At 36.0% G+C, this 17,359-nt stretch overlaps 4 protein-coding genes across 6 annotated transcripts in view; all 4 read right to left on the bottom strand.

The window, feature by feature from the left end:
• The window catches only part of LOC144469883 (angiogenic factor with G patch and FHA domains 1), a 52,960-nt gene extending 48,297 nt beyond the window's left edge, over positions 1–4,663 (bottom strand). The window contains exons 1-8 of one of the 3 annotated variants that reach the window (XM_078180609.1): positions 4,366–4,496; positions 3,745–3,942; positions 3,426–3,668; positions 3,173–3,331; positions 2,816–2,975; positions 2,278–2,438; positions 1,763–2,205; positions 1,488–1,587 (exon numbers count right to left, since the gene is read on the bottom strand). In XM_078180609.1, coding sequence (XP_078036735.1) covers positions 1,488–1,587; positions 1,763–2,205; positions 2,278–2,438; positions 2,816–2,975; positions 3,173–3,331; positions 3,426–3,668; positions 3,745–3,927 — 1,449 coding nt within the window. In that variant the 5' untranslated portion in view covers positions 3,928–3,942; positions 4,366–4,496. Of the gene's footprint in view, positions 1–1,487; positions 1,588–1,762; positions 2,206–2,277; positions 2,439–2,815; positions 2,976–3,172; positions 3,332–3,425; positions 3,669–3,744; positions 4,316–4,365; positions 4,497–4,524 lie in introns of those variants that run through there. The other 2 variants (XM_078180591.1, XM_078180600.1) reach the window with 2 other exon arrangements.
• Positions 4,664–7,204: 2,541 nt separating this feature from the next.
• On the bottom strand, positions 7,205–9,717 carry Ns2 (nucleostemin 2). The gene is made up of 2 exons (XM_078180962.1): positions 9,570–9,717; positions 7,205–9,433 (listed from the first exon to the last, which is right to left on the bottom strand). The coding sequence occupies exon 2, from the start codon at positions 9,426–9,428 to the stop codon at positions 7,323–7,325; it is 2,106 nt and encodes a 701-aa protein (XP_078037088.1). The 5' UTR covers positions 9,429–9,433; positions 9,570–9,717; the 3' UTR covers positions 7,205–7,322.
• Positions 9,718–9,955: 238 nt separating this feature from the next.
• On the bottom strand, positions 9,956–11,721 carry Rps6 (ribosomal protein S6). The gene is made up of 5 exons (XM_078177812.1): positions 11,577–11,721; positions 10,984–11,188; positions 10,721–10,866; positions 10,289–10,489; positions 9,956–10,200 (listed from the first exon to the last, which is right to left on the bottom strand). The coding sequence occupies exons 1-5, from the start codon at positions 11,580–11,582 to the stop codon at positions 10,003–10,005; spliced, it is 756 nt and encodes a 251-aa protein (XP_078033938.1). The 5' UTR covers positions 11,583–11,721; the 3' UTR covers positions 9,956–10,002.
• Positions 11,722–11,879: 158 nt separating this feature from the next.
• On the bottom strand, positions 11,880–17,353 carry LOC144468374 (uncharacterized). Its single transcript, XM_078177801.1, has 7 exons — positions 17,328–17,353; positions 16,395–16,656; positions 15,887–16,000; positions 15,320–15,410; positions 15,088–15,233; positions 14,478–14,610; positions 11,880–14,417 (listed from the first exon to the last, which is right to left on the bottom strand). Exons 2-7 carry the CDS (start codon positions 16,628–16,630, stop codon positions 14,367–14,369), a joined length of 771 nt encoding a protein of 256 aa, XP_078033927.1. The 5' UTR covers positions 16,631–16,656; positions 17,328–17,353; the 3' UTR covers positions 11,880–14,366.
• Positions 17,354–17,359: the final 6 nt, after the last annotated feature.

The following is a 17,359-nucleotide window of genomic DNA, read 5'->3' on the forward strand; positions in this document are numbered from 1 at the left end:
CTCTCTCTCTCTGCACACCTTTTGCATTGGACACACGTGCTGCGCGCAACGCTGAACCGAATGCGACCGAACCAGCCCAGCGATACGCGAAACGACCAGTGTCCCGTGCACGCAATTGCCGATTGACGTCAGCCTGATTCGCACGGCGACGATAGAGCACACGCCTGCGACCTGCCAGCATTTTGCCCGCTGTCTGATAGACAGAGGATGCCTGGAATTGGCAATTGGGTCAACGCTTTTCGTCCGGGAACGACCGTGTGCCCCCCGTATTCCCCTCGAACCCCACGGGTTCCTCTCTGTCGTCGAGAGATTAGGGGACTGGGAATCCTGAGCTCTCGAGGTTTCTTCCTAATTTTCCTCCCACGCGAGATGTATTCTCATACGTTCAGATCGTAAACGTATCCTCGTTTCTGGAAGTTTTCATCGTTAATCGGTTTCTCTTTTTTAGTCGTCGTGTCTCCTGTGTCCTGATTCTAGTTCCCGATTTCACCGAGGGTTGATAACGAACTGCTTTCCTAATGGACGTCTGTATAGCTGTATATGCTGGTTTGCAAAATACGGCGAAACGTTTACAATGGAATCTCCTTCGTCAAACTCATTCTCTGTGGCTTATGGAATGTCCTACTTATGTTCCTACAACTGAATATATGGTGGATGATAGAATAGTTCGAACGGTAGAGACTCCGCCATCTGGTGCTAAAGATTAACTTGTTTGAATTAATATTTTATTGTATGTATATAATTAAATGTGAAACTGTAGGCTAATTGTATCGGTGGTGACTTTGCACAAGGGTTTAGTTATGTATGAACTGGATATTTTTTATGCGTTCCGATTATTTTTAAATCCTACCAGACTTCATGCATTTATTGCAGTCTTGTTTTCTCGAAACTTCAAATAGGCAAATATCTAAAAATTATTTTAGATGTTACACTTAAAATGTAAACATGTGATAAGAATATTTTTTAGTATATCTTAAAAATGCGTTGGATATTATGTGCATTGTGATGAATGTTAAACCGGAGAATACTGTACATATAGAAAATATAGGGGAATGTGCCTGTCTATTGCTGGCCGATTCTACTTACGATGAAAATTAGAAATACAACTACTACTACCGAATTAATTCAATTATTATAGCTTGTGGAACTCTTGTATAAAATATCAATCTTCCGAAGTCTCTAAAATAATTAATTCGTCAAAATAATTTGTTTTATAAATTTCTTGATTGCCTACCTTCGAATCAACGATCGTACGAATGTATTATAATAGTTCTATCACATAAGTGGCTTTCATATCTGCATAATAAAAATAATTATAAGTGCATGTAACAAAATAATCATAATTCTTTCCTTTATACTCTCGTATAAAAGTAACGTATTTTTTCAGTAAAATATCAAATACTTATTCCTAAAATTAATGGTAAATATATTATACAGCAAAGATACCTGCTTAAAAGGTACCATAAAATGAGCGATGAGGTACTCACCGGCTCAGTGCGGCCATCGCCTTCCTTCCCCAGTGATTGACCCTCTGTCCAGCCCATCTTTGATAATATTTTGAATCCTCTATTGTCCTTAGCTATAGATCTATAAACAAATTAAAACGCAGCTTACAAAATTTTTCAGAATACAGCTCCTGAAACTAATAAATAAATTTAACAACATAAGTAAAATAAATATCAAAGAAATCAGTCATCTTTGTGAAAATATAGAAATTATAAATTACTTAAATATTTCAAAGAATAATCAAATTTTAACTCACGTGTCCATGGAACTTTGTTGTGTTTTAGCATGGTGGTTCAATGAACCAATACACTGTCTCCTGCTTTGCGCTCTGTCTTGATACCCCGAAGCTAGTTGGCTCGCAGCAGCGACATTATCCTTCTCCACGCCAAATTTGTGCTTCAATCGCCTCAATTCCTGTTTATGAAGCGTCTTCTTGGACGTTTTATTCTCTTCCGTGCTACTACACTGTTGGACAAGCCCTGGCTCGCAGTGACCGCATGTCTCATTGCCGTTATGAATATGACATAACAATTTGGTACTTCCAACTTGTATAATGGAGCCGTGCGTCACTTCGTGGAAATCGGATTCTTGTTTCGCTACAGACAGCCTTTTACCGTTCAACAACGTGCCATTTCTCGATCCAGAATCTATGATTTGATACATCTTTTTGTTCTCATCGTACATCAATCGAGCATGATGCTAAAAAATGATGATAAAAAGTGAGATTCCACGGAATCTATTTCACGATTATCTGCGTCTACGATTACGTACTTTGCTAACGTTTATGTCTGGTATGACCACCGAATGATCGCCTTCGCGACCAATCGAGCCACCCGTGTATGCGACGACGAAGAGGCTTCCGACTTTCAGTTTAGGAAGATTGGTTTCTTTAACTATGATTCTCATGCATGGTGGATATATCTTGGCTAAATCTGAAACAAGTACTTTATATATCAGTGTATTCTAAATGCATTATATTTACATTGTTTTTTTTTTTATTAGCAACACAAGGTTTTTAACCCTCCGTCTACTGCGCTGGAGTCACAGTGAGCATAAGTAGAGAGGACCGCGAATATGCATTAGTAGAATATCAGTGCGAGCGGAAAATGACCCAGGCACAAGAAGCCGAGCTTCAGTAGTCGGACGGTTAAATGCACACTAGAACTAGTGTTAAAGTTGATTTATAAATCACAATCTTATTTAATATGACAACAAATAAAAATAGCTTTGCACAATGATACAATCAACAAGGAGAACAAAAATCACGTACACAATGCTAATTTAATTGCAAAAGAAATAAAAAATAAACCTTGATCTTCCTCGCGTTCACTGTCACTACTAGTACATAATTCGGGCGTAATATCATTAGAATTGCTGTCGTTATCGTTGCTTGAACACTCCCCCTCCTCAAGTTCTTTATCTTCCAGAGGTTCTTCCGTTTTTGCAAGTTTGCGTTTTTTCCCCTCATCCTACAAGAGAGACATGTGTGCATATTAAAGGCATAGGATAGTTACCTAGTGCTTGACGCCTGTATTTTTCAATTGATATGTTTGAAAGGCCATTTATTAACTCATGTATGTCATCGGAAACCTGAAATAAAAAAAATGTTTTTCTACAACTAATCTTCCTTTAATAAGGTTTTAAACATAGCGGAATAAATCTGAACCTTGTTCGCCTTTCTAGCTTTCTGCTCCTTCTTGCTTTGAACATGTGAAGCTGCATCGCTCGCAGATACTTGTGCTTGGCTATGAAATTGATAAGTTCCTTTGGCTTCATCATAATAATAATATATTCCTGTATTACCATCATAATATAAACCCTGTTTCTGTAATAAAGTTTCTACATAGTTTAATGTACAAATAATCCATCAAACATGTTATTGAAGAAAATATCCACAGCATATTTTAACAAATACTTACTGCATCATAATAATATCCACTATTGTAATCGTAATATAAACCCGATGTTTCTTCATAAACAAAACCAGTTTGTAACAAAGCTGACTCTGCTGCTTCTTTAATTTGGTCTGCTATACTACCTGCTGTTTTATTATCATCACTATTATAATTCTGTAAAAGATAGGACTCTTTCTCGCAGTCTAAAGGATTTGTTTGAGTTCCATAGTCAATTAATACTTTCTCTCTTAATAACTTTTGATTCCTCTACAAAAATAAAACTATAAGTAAATGTGTGGCATTTAAATAAATATGCTTCAAGAAGAAAGAGGCCTAGCTTTACCTGTTCATTTAGCTTATTTCTTAATTTATTGATTTTCTTGTTCTGCTTCTTAATATGGTCACGCATTTGTTTAATAAATTTCAGAACATGAGGAAAATCTTGTAGTTCATCTTGAAAGTTTTCTTCGAAATCTGATTTTATCTCTCCTTCATCGCTTTCACTGAGGACAGTGCTCTCTATCATCCTTAGATGTGAATTCTCAAAAAAGCAGTGACAATTAAAATCAATTAAACCCACTTATTTTCCTATATTTTTCATGTTTTCAAGAGTTAATTTGAGATTTCATTGCACCAAGAAAACATATCCTATCACTTATTTATGACAGCTATTGGAATCAACTATTTTATGACCTGATGGTACAACAAGATGTCCGGATTTTTTATATATATCTTTTTACCATATTATAAACAAAAACATCAAGTCGCTTATATAACCTCCATCGAATCGTAAACTTTAAAAAGAAATTTCCAACATCTAGACACAGTTTACAATCGAATTTTCTCACATTAAATGAACGTACATTACATTGCAATTCTGTGCATGTAAGCAAATGCCATATTAATTACAATTACGGAAATTGCATTGACACTTGTTTAGGATAAAATAATGAGCATCATTTACATTTCGCGTGGCCAACTAAAATATAATTGAAACCAATGATACTGCATTTTTATAATGCTGTTTTAATTTACATTTTGAATCACATGCCTGACATTATAGAAATTGTAAATAATTCAAACGTTCTCTTTCAATGTTTCACTTAATACTATGATTTCCTACCTTTCGCTTCGTTTTTTAAAATATATATTCTCTTTTTTTCGAAGGCGAACGAAGTTAATTAAACACTTCATAAACAGCTTATTACATAAACAAGCGGGAAAAACAGAAGCATATATTTACGTATGTAATTGCATATACTATACATAAGCCACAGAGTATACTTGTCGACTAGAGTCGTAACTCCCGCCCTAACTTTTGAATTAAACAATGCCAAGAAGTACTATAGTAACGGATTGCACACGTGCCCAGCACCAGACTATAGCTCGATCCGATAGCGAGGGCCGATACAGAAATTTTCCGTGCTCTGATTAGTTGACGACTCACTGATAAGATAGTGCTGTCGTCACAATCAAAGAATTAGCACAACTGCATGTGGAACAAGTCACACTGGCGAACTATGTAGCTTGTTACACTCTAATAATTGTCTAGTAATTATTTTCTTCAAATAATAAAATATGTTACCCCATAGAATTCTTGAAAACAGACTTGCAAAGTCTATTTTTGCGTCTATTTACTATTTAAAAAATCCTGCTTCACAGCCTTTAGCTCTATGTAATTAACGATTTCGAAATAGTTATAAAATGAACGAAAGTTTATCCGATTTAGAGCTGATTGGAAATCGAAAATTACATCGATTGCCCGAGTCTCACCACATGGAGGTTGCTGTGACTGGAGACTCGAAAGTAGGACAGAACAAAACCAGAATATGTTATGGCCCCCTTTCCTACAACAACAATTTATTCTAATTTGTTAAAGCTTTAACAAATAACTTAGCCTAACGCAACGCCTTAATAAATTTCGTATACTTTGATTTCGCATTCTTTCATTGTCATTGTTCCTCCCACATTTATCAAAAGACTCTTTTGATTTATAACCATTTGAAAATGAAAATTTATTGAATCAGAAGCTTCCCTCCGTTAAAAAATGATCAGACACATACTTTTTTCTACGCGAAATTAATGACTCAATCCAGTTAAATTCCTAACATTAAGTATCCAAGTAATAACGAATCTATTAAATCAACTAAAAATTTGTAAATTCTAAGAAGCTAGATGCCCGCAATCCTACTCCTACGGTTTGGCGCGAAAATGGCGGCCTTTGATTTGCCGCAACTTTAAACGGTTGCTTCAAATCTTTAGAAAAGTCTAGACCATCGCGGTACCAGCATAAATTAAGTTTCCCCGCATCTAATTTTAGTCAGGCAAAATCGAATACAATACCCGAAGCAACCCATTATCATATTAAAATGATTTATTAAGTCCGACATATTAATTATTTGAAGCAATCTGTTAATGCCTCGGCGCTAAAGAACGCGACATATGAAATTCGCCATAGTGTAACGAAGCAATACTTTAAACTTACGTATATTCTATGATAGGGTCGGAACTTCGTCAGAGATTGGACCATCACGCTTCCAATCACATTAACTTCGATATTTTGTTAACTTTGAGTTGCAACAATTGAATTAATTAGTTTAAAAACCAAATAATTGATCACTGGCTGCCGAGCTGCGTTCGATCTAATGTCGATCTAATGGAAAAGATGGCCGATTTTCCATTGGCGATAGTGGCGCTTCTGGTGGCGATAAATAGAAGCTCACTCTGCCTAGTAACCAAATAACTTCTGATTGGCTTGTATTACTTATATGAAACAATTTGTAACATATATTACTAAGTTTGTCACAAATTATCGTCTACTACAACGTACTGTCATTGACTGTCGATGTTAATAATATGTCGAAATTGCTTCTACTGTGCAAGAAAAAGCGAATTCATTGAAAAACATTAATGTGTAAGTGAACAAAATTTTATATTCACTATTCTTAGGAATTAACAGAAAACTATTGTTAATTAATGAAACATTATGATTTCGTCGCGTTTATTTCACTTTTCTATGTATCTAAACATTACTGAATCTATTGAATGAACTAAAAATTTATAAATTCTATGAAGTCAGAGGCCCGTGATTTGAATACGATATGGCACGTAACTTATAGTATTACTACGCAATCGCACTACACAACCGTGCTACTGCGCAATCGCACCACGCAACCGCGCTACCAGCGCAAAGAAGAACGGTATTTCACGTCTAATTTTCATCGCGCAAGATAGAATAGAATTTCCGAATGGTAAGCCGTTTTCACGTTAAAATAATTTATCAATTTCATAGTATCAATTACACAAAGCGATTTATTGACAAAATGACCAAATGATTGATTGGCAAAATATCTGAATGACCTAATGTCTGATGGACAAAACGACCGCGTAATCAAATGATCGAAAACTCTAATGGATAAATGTACCAATTAAATATTGCATCGAAATAGTATATCGAATTCAGGTGATCGACTGTTGTGAACACAATTGTTGCAACCGACCGCGGCGAGTAAATAACTTCGAGAGAGTCGAATTAATAGTTACGGATTATCTTCGCGCCCAATTAGAATAGCGTCCGATCATCAATTAACAAAAAACTCTTGAATACATAAACTCATTCGTGTGAATATGAAATCGAACTTAACGTATCGCTTAGACAAATATATTTATTTAATCCGGAGGCACGTGTGTGTATACCTATTTCATCGATAATATTTAATATTTAATATACCGTTTGGTATCCACAAATTTATTTACTGTGTAAAACGCATACAAATGTTTCGAAAGTGATTTAATACTGAACATTCAACAAATAAATTTATTAGATCATACTTTTGTACAAATATATTGATCAAAGAGTCTGCAAACTAAAATTAAATACATCATTCAAAATATTTTTAACCTATCCTAGTTACCTATAAATTATTTACTTTTAACTTTAGGAATTCTTCTATTTCTATTTCTATTTTTAACGTTACTGACTTCGTAGAAGTTGCTACCAATCTTTTTCCGTTTGTTAGCTCTTTCCAAAGCTCGCCGCTGTTTACTTGTTAATTTTTTCCCTGTTATTTGTTTCTCCGTTTTAGTGGATACAGAAGAAACTTTAAATGCACCACTGCCTGATACAGCTTTTGTATTGAGCATCTCACTGTCGCTAGAATCATACTGATCTTCTACCTCATCGTACACGCTTTGCAACAAATTGTCTTTCTCTAAAGGAAGACGAATTTCACCATCGCAATAATCGTTATCCATTTCTTCACTATCTTCATCTTCCGAATTCTTATTGCTTCCTTCGTCTTTCTTCGATTCTCCTTCATCTTCAAACTCTATAACAGATTTTTCTTGACTTTCATCGGCATCGTCATCATTCTCGTTCGACACAATGGAGCTATTTTCTCCGTTATTCGAGACGTCTAAATCAGTTTTAAGATCATCCCTCGAATATGGCAAACCAACTCGTATTTTTCTGAAATCTTGTACTACAGCTAAATCACGGTTTGGTTGTTCATTTTTCTCTATTGTTTCAACATTATTATTTTCTGTCTCGGTGTCATTATTTTCTGTAGGAGATTCATCAGTGGTTGTTGTTCTTGATAACGGTTCTTCAAATCCCGCTGGGGCTACATAAAAAGGTAATTTACCGCGCTGCCAATCGTTCAAAACCATACGCGCAACTACGGCAATATTTGGTTCTCCCTTTTTCAATAATTTACCGCTTTTGCGAGCTAGTTTCTCCAAAAAGTCCACGTGATCGGTCCATTCGTCTATTTTATAAGTTTTCCGTATATATTCCGGCCTTACACGTGACAATACATCTGCAACATAGTCATCAGGAGCCTGAACAAGTTCAACTCTCACTACACCCTTCAGAACCTTTTCTGTATCAGTTTCTGCCGATGGGTACACTACGCCCGGACAGTCTATTAAATAAATGCGACGCATCAGAGTAATGTATTGCCATACTTTTGTTTCACCTGCTATCGGTGCAACGTTACATACTTTCTTCGATCTCAAAGTATTTATAATCGAGCTTTTGCCCGTGTTCGGATACCCTATGAATCCTACGCTAATTTGTTTCTTGTCTATGTGTAGTTTTGCAAATTGCCTTAAGAGATTTATTAATGAACCTTTACCAAATGGGTGTGTCAGTGAAGCATGGAATGCTATTGTTGGATATTCCGAGCTTAAAATAGCCACCCATCTTTGTGTGACCCATGTTGGGACAAGATCTACCTTATTTAAAACGAACATTAAGTGCTTGTGAGGTTTTTCTTCCTTGAGGAATTTTTCTATTGGGGGAGATCTGGTTCCTAATGGGTCTCTAGCATCTAAAACTTGTAAAATAACATCGGATGAATCTATAACCTTGTACAATTGATTCCAAATCCTTCTACTTTGGCCAGCTGCCATGACCCAATCTCTTTGCGCATCTTTCATGCCAGTATCTGGACGTACAAGATCTAAATCTTTTGTGTCTTTCACTTTGTCATACTTTTCCTCTTTTTCTTCTGCCAATTTCTGTAATTCATCATAAGATGATATTGTTAAGTTTGGCCTTTTTCTTAGTTTCTTTGGGCCAAAGACACTTTCAAAACTTTCTGTGTCCAACAAGTGTACTCTTGCATTCACAGCCTTCTGCTGAAGAAGGGTCACTGGCAATTGCGTGGGCTTCATAACTACATTATAAGGATCTTTCATAGCTTTCCCTAATTCATCTTGAAATTTTTGTAAGGCATTCTGCGATATTACTCTCGAATTACCAAACCATCTCTGCGATGGTTCTATGCGAGACATAGTACCAGAAGGCTGCCATCCTTGGAATGGTGCCGGGCTAATTATTTTTCCAGTGCGATCACGTTTGGGCTTTTGGTTACGGTACATTTGTAATCTTCTAATTGTTGCTTTTGTTCGTACTTTTGCGACACCTTTTAAACCTTCCGTAGGTCGTTCTGGATTCATGCTGTGTTTAGAACGATTAAAGCCCTCCTTACGAGGAGCTTTATTTGTAACCCTTGATTTCGCCATCTTATCTAAACAAGAGAATAAAATCAAAATTGTATATATTACTTTATCGTTAAATTAATTGAAGTGATACGTATTGTGAGGAAGGAACTAAAATAATGAAACAGAAATAAAGACGTAATAACACCAGAATATGTCACTTACCTTTATCGTAATGTATTTATATTGAAAAATAATATTTATATAAATTCTATTTTCATACAATTAGGTATTGTAAATTAACTTGTCAACATAAATTACACAGGCATCTGCATCGTGACCAGTTCCTACGAATGTTTTGAAAATTGGTTAGGAATACACGTGTGTTTCTTTTGAATAAAGCTACGTTTCCATGTGGTTCTTAAAATTCCCTAGGCAGGCAGGTACTAGGGAGATAGGGCTAATAAAGAAGTTCGAATTGTTTTCAATTCAATCGTCACTTAATTTTAACAAAAACTGTTTTTATTCAGTCGTCATTTAATCCTAACAAAAATTACAAGTTACCAATTTTTTACAAATGTAATTTAGTGAAATAAGAACATGAACGAAAGTAGGTGAAAGTATTTTTATTAAATTGTAAATACAACACTGCAGTTATTTATTTTTGGGCGGTGGGTGCCGACTGACCGGACGATTTAGAGTCCCGCATTGAAGCGCTACGCCTTCGTTTAAGTTCTTCTTGACGCTTGTTCTTTGCTTCCTTTTGCCTTTGCGCTAACAATTTCGCGTAATCGGCTGCTTGCTGTTTACGAGCCAAGCAACGCCTCTTCTTCAGAGCTAATCTATGTCGTTTGCGCTGTAAACATTTATTTATTTAATACATCGTACATTTAACAAGTTTCTGAAATAATTTCTCGATATAAATGAACATGGGAAATATATACCTGCAAAGTAAGTGGAGTAATAAGACGTTGAATCTTCGGTGCCTTAACACGTTCTTTTTTGCCTTCCTTTTGAATCGGCCGTTTAACAACGAATTGACGGACGTCGTCTTCTTTCGTTAAATTGAAAAGTTTGCGAATCTTGCTCGCCCTCTTAGGACCTAAACGACGTGGTACGTTGGTATCGGTCAAACCCGGGATTTCCTATAAGAAGGGGATCGATTAGTCTATGTAAACAAAACACTGTTTGAAGATAGAAATTTGTCTCGTTCGTACACTGAGAAAAGGCACAAGAAATTTATACTTCTTCTCAAATCAAAAAACGATAGTTTGATCTTCCACGTGTATGACAGTATCCTAAGGTAAATTCTTAGATACACAGTAAACAACATGGGTAAATAGTATATGTATAACAATTCGAATAGTGATTAATACCTTTTCTCCTTTCTTGACGATAACCAATGCAAGTACTGATAAGTTTGCATCTACAATACACCCGCGAACGGATTTACGTTTGCGTTCACCATCACGCCTGGGTCTGTAGCAGGATTGTCCCTTTGAGAGCAATAAACGTACACGACCTGTTTGTAATTAGATAAATTTATAACACGACTAAATATTTTGGCATTAAACTATAATACATCAAGAAGTAATACGAAACAACTGTAATAGTAATAGAAAGCATTATGATAATTTACCATTAGTCAGAACACCCTGTTTCATTGGAAAACCTTGTTTGTCATTGCCACCAGATATACGGACAACATATCCCTTCCATTCATCACCTAAAGCATCAGCTTCAACTTCAGCGCCCATGCGCTTTTCGAAAAATACTCTGAGCTTATGTTCATCTGAGATTTCGAACAGTTTTTGGCATCCTGTTGCCGGAAAGGATACGTTCAGCTGAAAGAAAAATAACATAAACGTTACATTGTAAACGAGAAGATAACGTTAACGATTGTTTTTTAAGGTTAACGAACACTCGGTATATATTAATGACAAGCAGCATATTGATTTATTTGACATATATAACCGTAGCAATATTCTTAGTTATATTAATTAACAGATTCAGTGATCAGAGTCGATAAAACTATTAAATTGAAACAAAACAGCACTCATGTTTCGAATCACTGTGTCTCCTGCCAAAAACATGCACACACAAAACTGCGAATGAAGGAACAATTGCGAAAATATGTATAGAAAATAATATGCACAGCCTTCTGTTGTACAAATCTTATGTTTAATTGTTTTAAATTTTTCTAGGATGCTCAAAATATTCATGGATTCGTACCTTCATCGTGACAACTATGAAACAGTCCCGAGAGCCATGAACGGAAAGAAAGTGGTCGATCAAATGGTCGCTAGAGTGCGGTTACCGGATATCCGTTTCGAAACAGATGAAATTCCTAGTTAGAAATAAGAATAAATTTAAACTTATTGTTGCTTTAGTAATAGCACAGTTAAAACTGGTCGAGCGTGTATTAAATATTTAACGCGATTGAAAGTATAATGTATGCGGTCTTAAAAAATTACGGTAATGGATTCCAATCCTACACACCTCTAGAGAGTCGACATAATTTTCTTTGTTCTGATTCGCTGACTTAGGAAATAAGAAGAATGACATTGTAAACTTATAAATATATAGTTACATTATAAATAAATAGTTATATTATTTAGGAACATGAATATATACATAGGTGTAGTGAAACTTGTGCATATTCTGTTTGTAAAATGAATATAGCTAATCGCATAATTCAAAGAGTTTCGGACGCCACATAAACCGATATTAATGAAACATAGCTGGAACAATTGCTCTTTAATTGTCTCTAATTGGTCATTAATTCTTTTCTAAATACATCGAAAAATTGTTTTCATATGCCTAGGGATTTTGATGAGAGGCTAGAGCTTATTTATTGTTAGGTTCCCACTACCACTTAATACTACAGCAGCGCCACTATGTGCTTCAAAGAAATGGCGACAGGAGGCAAATTTAAATATAGAGTCGAAAGTAAAATTGAGTCAATACCTTTTAAATGGTATAAATTTTTAAAAATTGTTCCGAATAACCGTATTTCTTTTGTAAATGTAAAATGTTAAATTTTACTTTTACTTGGAATATAAACGATGTCGTCTTTTTACTCTTTCATCTGAGACTATAATGAAAATTTAGAAAATGGCAAAATTTTGTTGGTTCCTACAGTACCTTTTAGTATTTTTTAGTATCTTTTAGTACCATGTAGTATTTCTTAGTACCTTTTAGTATTTCTTAGTGCCTTTTAGTACCTTATTAAAACGAGACGTTTATTGTATAAATCTTATTTTTACATAGGCAATTATATTGCTGCGAGGAAAGTTAACATTATTTTTAACAGAAACGGTGTTCTTTCTCTACTGTATCTGCACATGTTTGACCACATTCGAATGGGACAGACAGCTGGTTTTGATGGCTTACATTTTACATCATTGGAAATTCAAAAGCATTGTACGGTCCCGGAAGGATACATGCCGCCGTCCCCATAAACGACCAGCAACCAAGGGTCCGCATCGCTTGCGCCGCACGTGTAACAAGGGTTCGCATCCCTTGCGCCGCACGTGCAAAACACGCGAGGTATTTTCGGACTCGGGCTCCGAAAAATCGGTCGCTTCTTTGGGCCATCGGGACTGTCGCCAGGCCAAGGGTCATAAATCCGCGGCGGGCCATTCGGGCCCATATCGTCACGCTGCTTCGGGGTGACGTCACTCTGGGAATCCAGCATTGACTTGAGGGGGTTTCGTCCTCCACCGAGGAGGGGATGCTTGAGAAGATCCTCCTCCCTCAAGTCAATCAACGAATGGGGATGATGTTTCCCCCAAACTGGGCCTTATCGAGGCATTTCGCGGGGAGATAAAAGACCGTACTCCGAAGCAGCGATAGCCTTTCCATTACATACAGTACGATATTACGTTTAGCTTTTACCATTACGAAACATACAGTACGACATTGCGATATTATACATCATCCAACCGACCACAAGATTGCTACAACCACTGCGACTCCTTTGAAATAGTCACCCAATGTTAAATCGGCCGGTGACAAGTGCGGGATAGAAAAGTGCAATAAATTAAGTTATTCACACCTAACGAAGTTTCATTATCCTCGGCACGACACATAACAAGCATTGTAATATTAATGTTCCGTGACACTGTTATGCACAGGAAGTGCACCGTGGAACTCATTAGACGGAAGTAGAAATTACGTAGAGGCGATAATGATATACTCCAACCCTCAGGAAAATTGAATAGGAAGTCCATAAAGTGTCTTTACATTCCCAACATTGTCACGGAAACTATTACTTTCCCTGTGCCCCTTGCGAATTCATGAATATTTCTTTACACATACCAGAACGAAAATTGAAAAATGTCTCAGATATACCAAGTTTAATCGTAATACTATGTTACGTGATTTTTTTTTGCAAATTGCAGGCCATTTATTTCGCAGTTACTTCACTGTTGCAATTATTTCACCTATTCCGAAGATTATGATGTAGAGGATCTGTAAATTTAAAGAGGATTAGATGAAATTAACGTCTGTTGTTCTTGCAATATTTTGTTGAAAACGTCCCAAGAAAAAAGACGAATACGTTTAGGTCCTTCTGCATAACAGAAGGAAGTTTATTTTCGACAAATGTGATTAATTTGTATTATTTATTCCATTTGTTCCTCTCTTTCTCTTATGTAACGATATTAAACGTTTCTTTGCATATTTCAAGACGAAGTATTCTTCACTTCGAAACGCAGGATTACATTTATGTTCAGAATTTTAGAAAATATTGTTTCGTCCTTCGCAACAGTTACGTTGTTACATAATTATTATTATTATTGTTACAGTTGTCCTAACAAATCGAGGGATGTAAAGGATGAAATCATGCGTCACTAGTCGTTTCACAAATGCAAGGTGGGTGTGTTACATTGTATTCTGTCGTTGTATGAACTACGCAAAATCCTTGAACAAATCTCAATTATTAATTAATGTAATACAATACGCTATAATGTAATACATACTACTCGTTCCAGTATTTCTGGATTACGAAATGTCGGGTTATCATTGGAGGGACGTCATCATCATGAAATAAGACATTGTACACCTTACTAGCTGGAAAGGAAGATAGTTAGTTAGCCAATTAGCACGTATCGATTATTAATGGCTACTAACCCCTGAAAAGCCCTCGATCGACGCTTTATAAAAACCGTAAAAGTCGAATATAAATCGTTCTCTGCACCTGATCATTATAATTAACAATTGTTTCTGAACGTAGACTGGCGCGTTGTACCACGGGGTGGAATATCTGTAAAGAAAATAAAATGAATCTCGTATTGAACATTCCCATCTCGGCGATGATTTTTCATTAATTCTGCGCCGTTTGTACACTTCGCGACATTATTATAAGTTACCATGAAACTATATAAATCTGCAATCTATAAGATCCAAAGAATATATTTCGCTTATATAACAATTTTAATTATATTTAATTATAACTTGTTTTCGGCACAAGTAGCATCGAGTGACTCAAAATTAAATTTTAATAATTGAAATATTATTTATCATCTTCAAAATATAAAATACGAAAGAAATTAAGATTAAAAAATTATGTCTTCGCTGAAATGTTTTCGAACGTTGCAATATTTTTCTTTATTATATTTTCGTATAGTATTAAGAACAAAATTTAGTAGCAAATATAATAACGCATCTTATCGCGATTATCTGATATTTTATAATAATTCCGCAATGCGACATGCAACGTATAAACATATGTCAGGCTTACATGCATAGAGACAAATCATCCGTATAGTCCAAGAGATGTTGCACGATATAGTTGAGATAGAACATGTACACTAACTCGGAAGCGGAAAAGAATAGGGCCATTAACATTTCTTGTATATTGTGTGTCTGGCATATAGCGACGGATATCTGAAAGATGCGTGTATTTCATGGAGAGTGATGCGACGGCGACGTTTATTTCTATGGTAATCAATGAAAGGGGCAAGTTAACTTACACGGAAGAAATTGATACTCAAGGAGATGACAGCGAATACAAGAAGAACAGCGTACGAGAACGAAAATTTGTTTTTCAAGCACAACATGAAACTTTAAGAACAAATGAAACAACGAGTGAACGCTAACTAGAGCGAAGTTTTATGTCTGTCTTTGAACCTGCACAAACAGTGAGCCACTCGACGGTAAAAACTTTCGTTTTCTTTCGAATTGAAAGGTTTCATTATTTTTGGAATTTTTTTTTGACAAACAATTTCTCAGTTTATTAATATTTTACTTGATAATGTAGGTTATGCGATTGCAACATGCGACTCACTAAATACAGACTCAAATGTTTCTAGCAGTAACGTTTTAACCCCCGAACAACGGCCCATTTTCACAACTAAGCAATTGGCGATGTTTATAACGATTCTCCGATTTATTTATCAATTTTTCCAGATATATAGTTTGCCGAAGATTAACGAAATAGGCGACGGTTTAAATACAATGGATGAAAAAGATACGGCGACCGCAGGTCGAGGGTTAATTAAGGCTTTTCTATGAATAAAATACGATACGTGAATACTAACATTTCTGCCCGCGTATGATAGGAAACCGCGTTTGTTAAACATTTCTTTCTGTATGTGTCAAGATCTTCCGAAATATATTCCAACTCTGGGAGAACCATTTTCTCGATTTGGTATCTAGAAATTATAGTACGCAGCGTTCAGAGACTTCAATCGCCACGACATTGTTAAACAAAAATTATTAAGCGTTTCAACGATAGTTATAAGACACTAGAATGTCGCTATAAAAAAATTATTCGTAATTTATAGATTTTCCCGATGAAAATCGTACATCACAATCGCTCGTAATCTGAAAATATTAATTTGGAATTTCATTTTACAACGCAACTCTTTAGTTACAAAATTCTACGCGAAATTTATTTAACGCCTCAGGTAATGCGCTTCTAACCATCTGCAGTAATTATGATAGAGTGTTTAGGTCATGTAAAGTAATAATAGTGGAATATTATGTTAAGTGATAGTAGTGCATCAAACGCAAAAGTGTGCAGGTACTAAGCCAGTATTGTTTTACCTGAAGAGTTCGCACATGCCGATACTGTGCTGCAGCCACATAATGAACAGGCTCTCCGTAGCCACATATATAGTTGCAATCAAGAATATCGCTACATTTTGGTGAATTACCATGTAAAAGAGATATTTATCCTCGTCTACTAAATAATCCATCACTACTGGGAAAGGCATTACTTCGGTTGCGTTCGCGGGCCTTACTATGATCATAACATAGGACACAACACGGTATATCATCATGAGCACCGCTGACGGGTAAATAAATACTGTAACATATGCATGATTATGGCACAGCGGAACGGCTTCTATCGCTTCTCTTTCCTAACACAGTAACGCATTGCTAAATCGCTCGCCCACGTCGTGCAAGTAATCAGACATTTCCAATCCCGAATTATCCAAATCGAATCACCGGTGAATTGTCTCGAGAGTATTTGTCGCCTGTCTTCGCGAGTCTCTAAACATTTAGCGAGTCGATAGAAACAGTTTATCAATGCCGCGATAATCATTCGACACGAATATTAGTCGAATGTTTCGCCGTAAAGAGTGGCAAGTTGTATATCGTATTTCTCGACCACGTTCCACAGATTCGACACCGTCATTTTCGACATTTAATTCGCGACGATAGCAATTCCAAAATACATCGCCGCGACGCGATGTTTATTAATTTCAAGCGGTCGAATCTCGTAGAAATGAATCAGTTAATGCACGTTCCATACATTCGGAGAAGCATTCGAGCAGCCGTTTAATAAATAAAAAATGTTCAGCGTGCATGCAAGTTACCGAGGTCTGCAAAATGCACGTTTTAAATTTTCGTTACTCGGGTGAAAAGATTGAAAACAAATCGTGATTCTTCGATTCGATGATCGAGCCCGAAAATTTGCGATTTTGTTTAAATTAATTGAAAAGCGATTTTCGCAGTGCTACTGTATTTTCTTACTAGCGTATATGGCTCCTTGTTGCTTCCCTAGA

The sequence above is a fragment of the Augochlora pura genome, chromosome 1, assembly GCF_028453695.1.
Source record: "Augochlora pura isolate Apur16 chromosome 1, APUR_v2.2.1, whole genome shotgun sequence".
Lineage (NCBI taxonomy): Eukaryota > Metazoa > Arthropoda > Insecta > Hymenoptera > Halictidae > Augochlora > Augochlora pura.

Coding starts and splice junctions, on each gene's coding strand:
- LOC144468374 (XM_078177801.1), bottom strand. CDS start 16,630: ATGATGATATACCGTGTTGTGTCCTATGTTATGATCATAGTAAGGCCC. Junction 15,411..15,886: donor TATCATACGCGGGCAGAAAT/GTTAGTATTCAC, acceptor TTGTTCTTAAAG/TTTCATGTTGTGCTTGAAAA. Junction 14,611..15,087: donor GATGATTTGTCTCTATGCAT/GTAAGCCTGACA, acceptor TTTTCTTTACAG/ATATTCCACCCCGTGGTACA.
- Ns2 (XM_078180962.1), bottom strand. CDS start 9,428: ATGGCGAAATCAAGGGTTACAAATAAAGCTCCTCGTAAGGAGGGCTTT.
- Rps6 (XM_078177812.1), bottom strand. Junction 10,867..10,983: donor ACAGGGTGTTCTGACTAATG/GTAAATTATCAT, acceptor AATTACAAACAG/GTCGTGTACGTTTATTGCTC. Junction 10,490..10,720: donor TCGTCAAGAAAGGAGAAAAG/GTATTAATCACT, acceptor CCCTTCTTATAG/GAAATCCCGGGTTTGACCGA.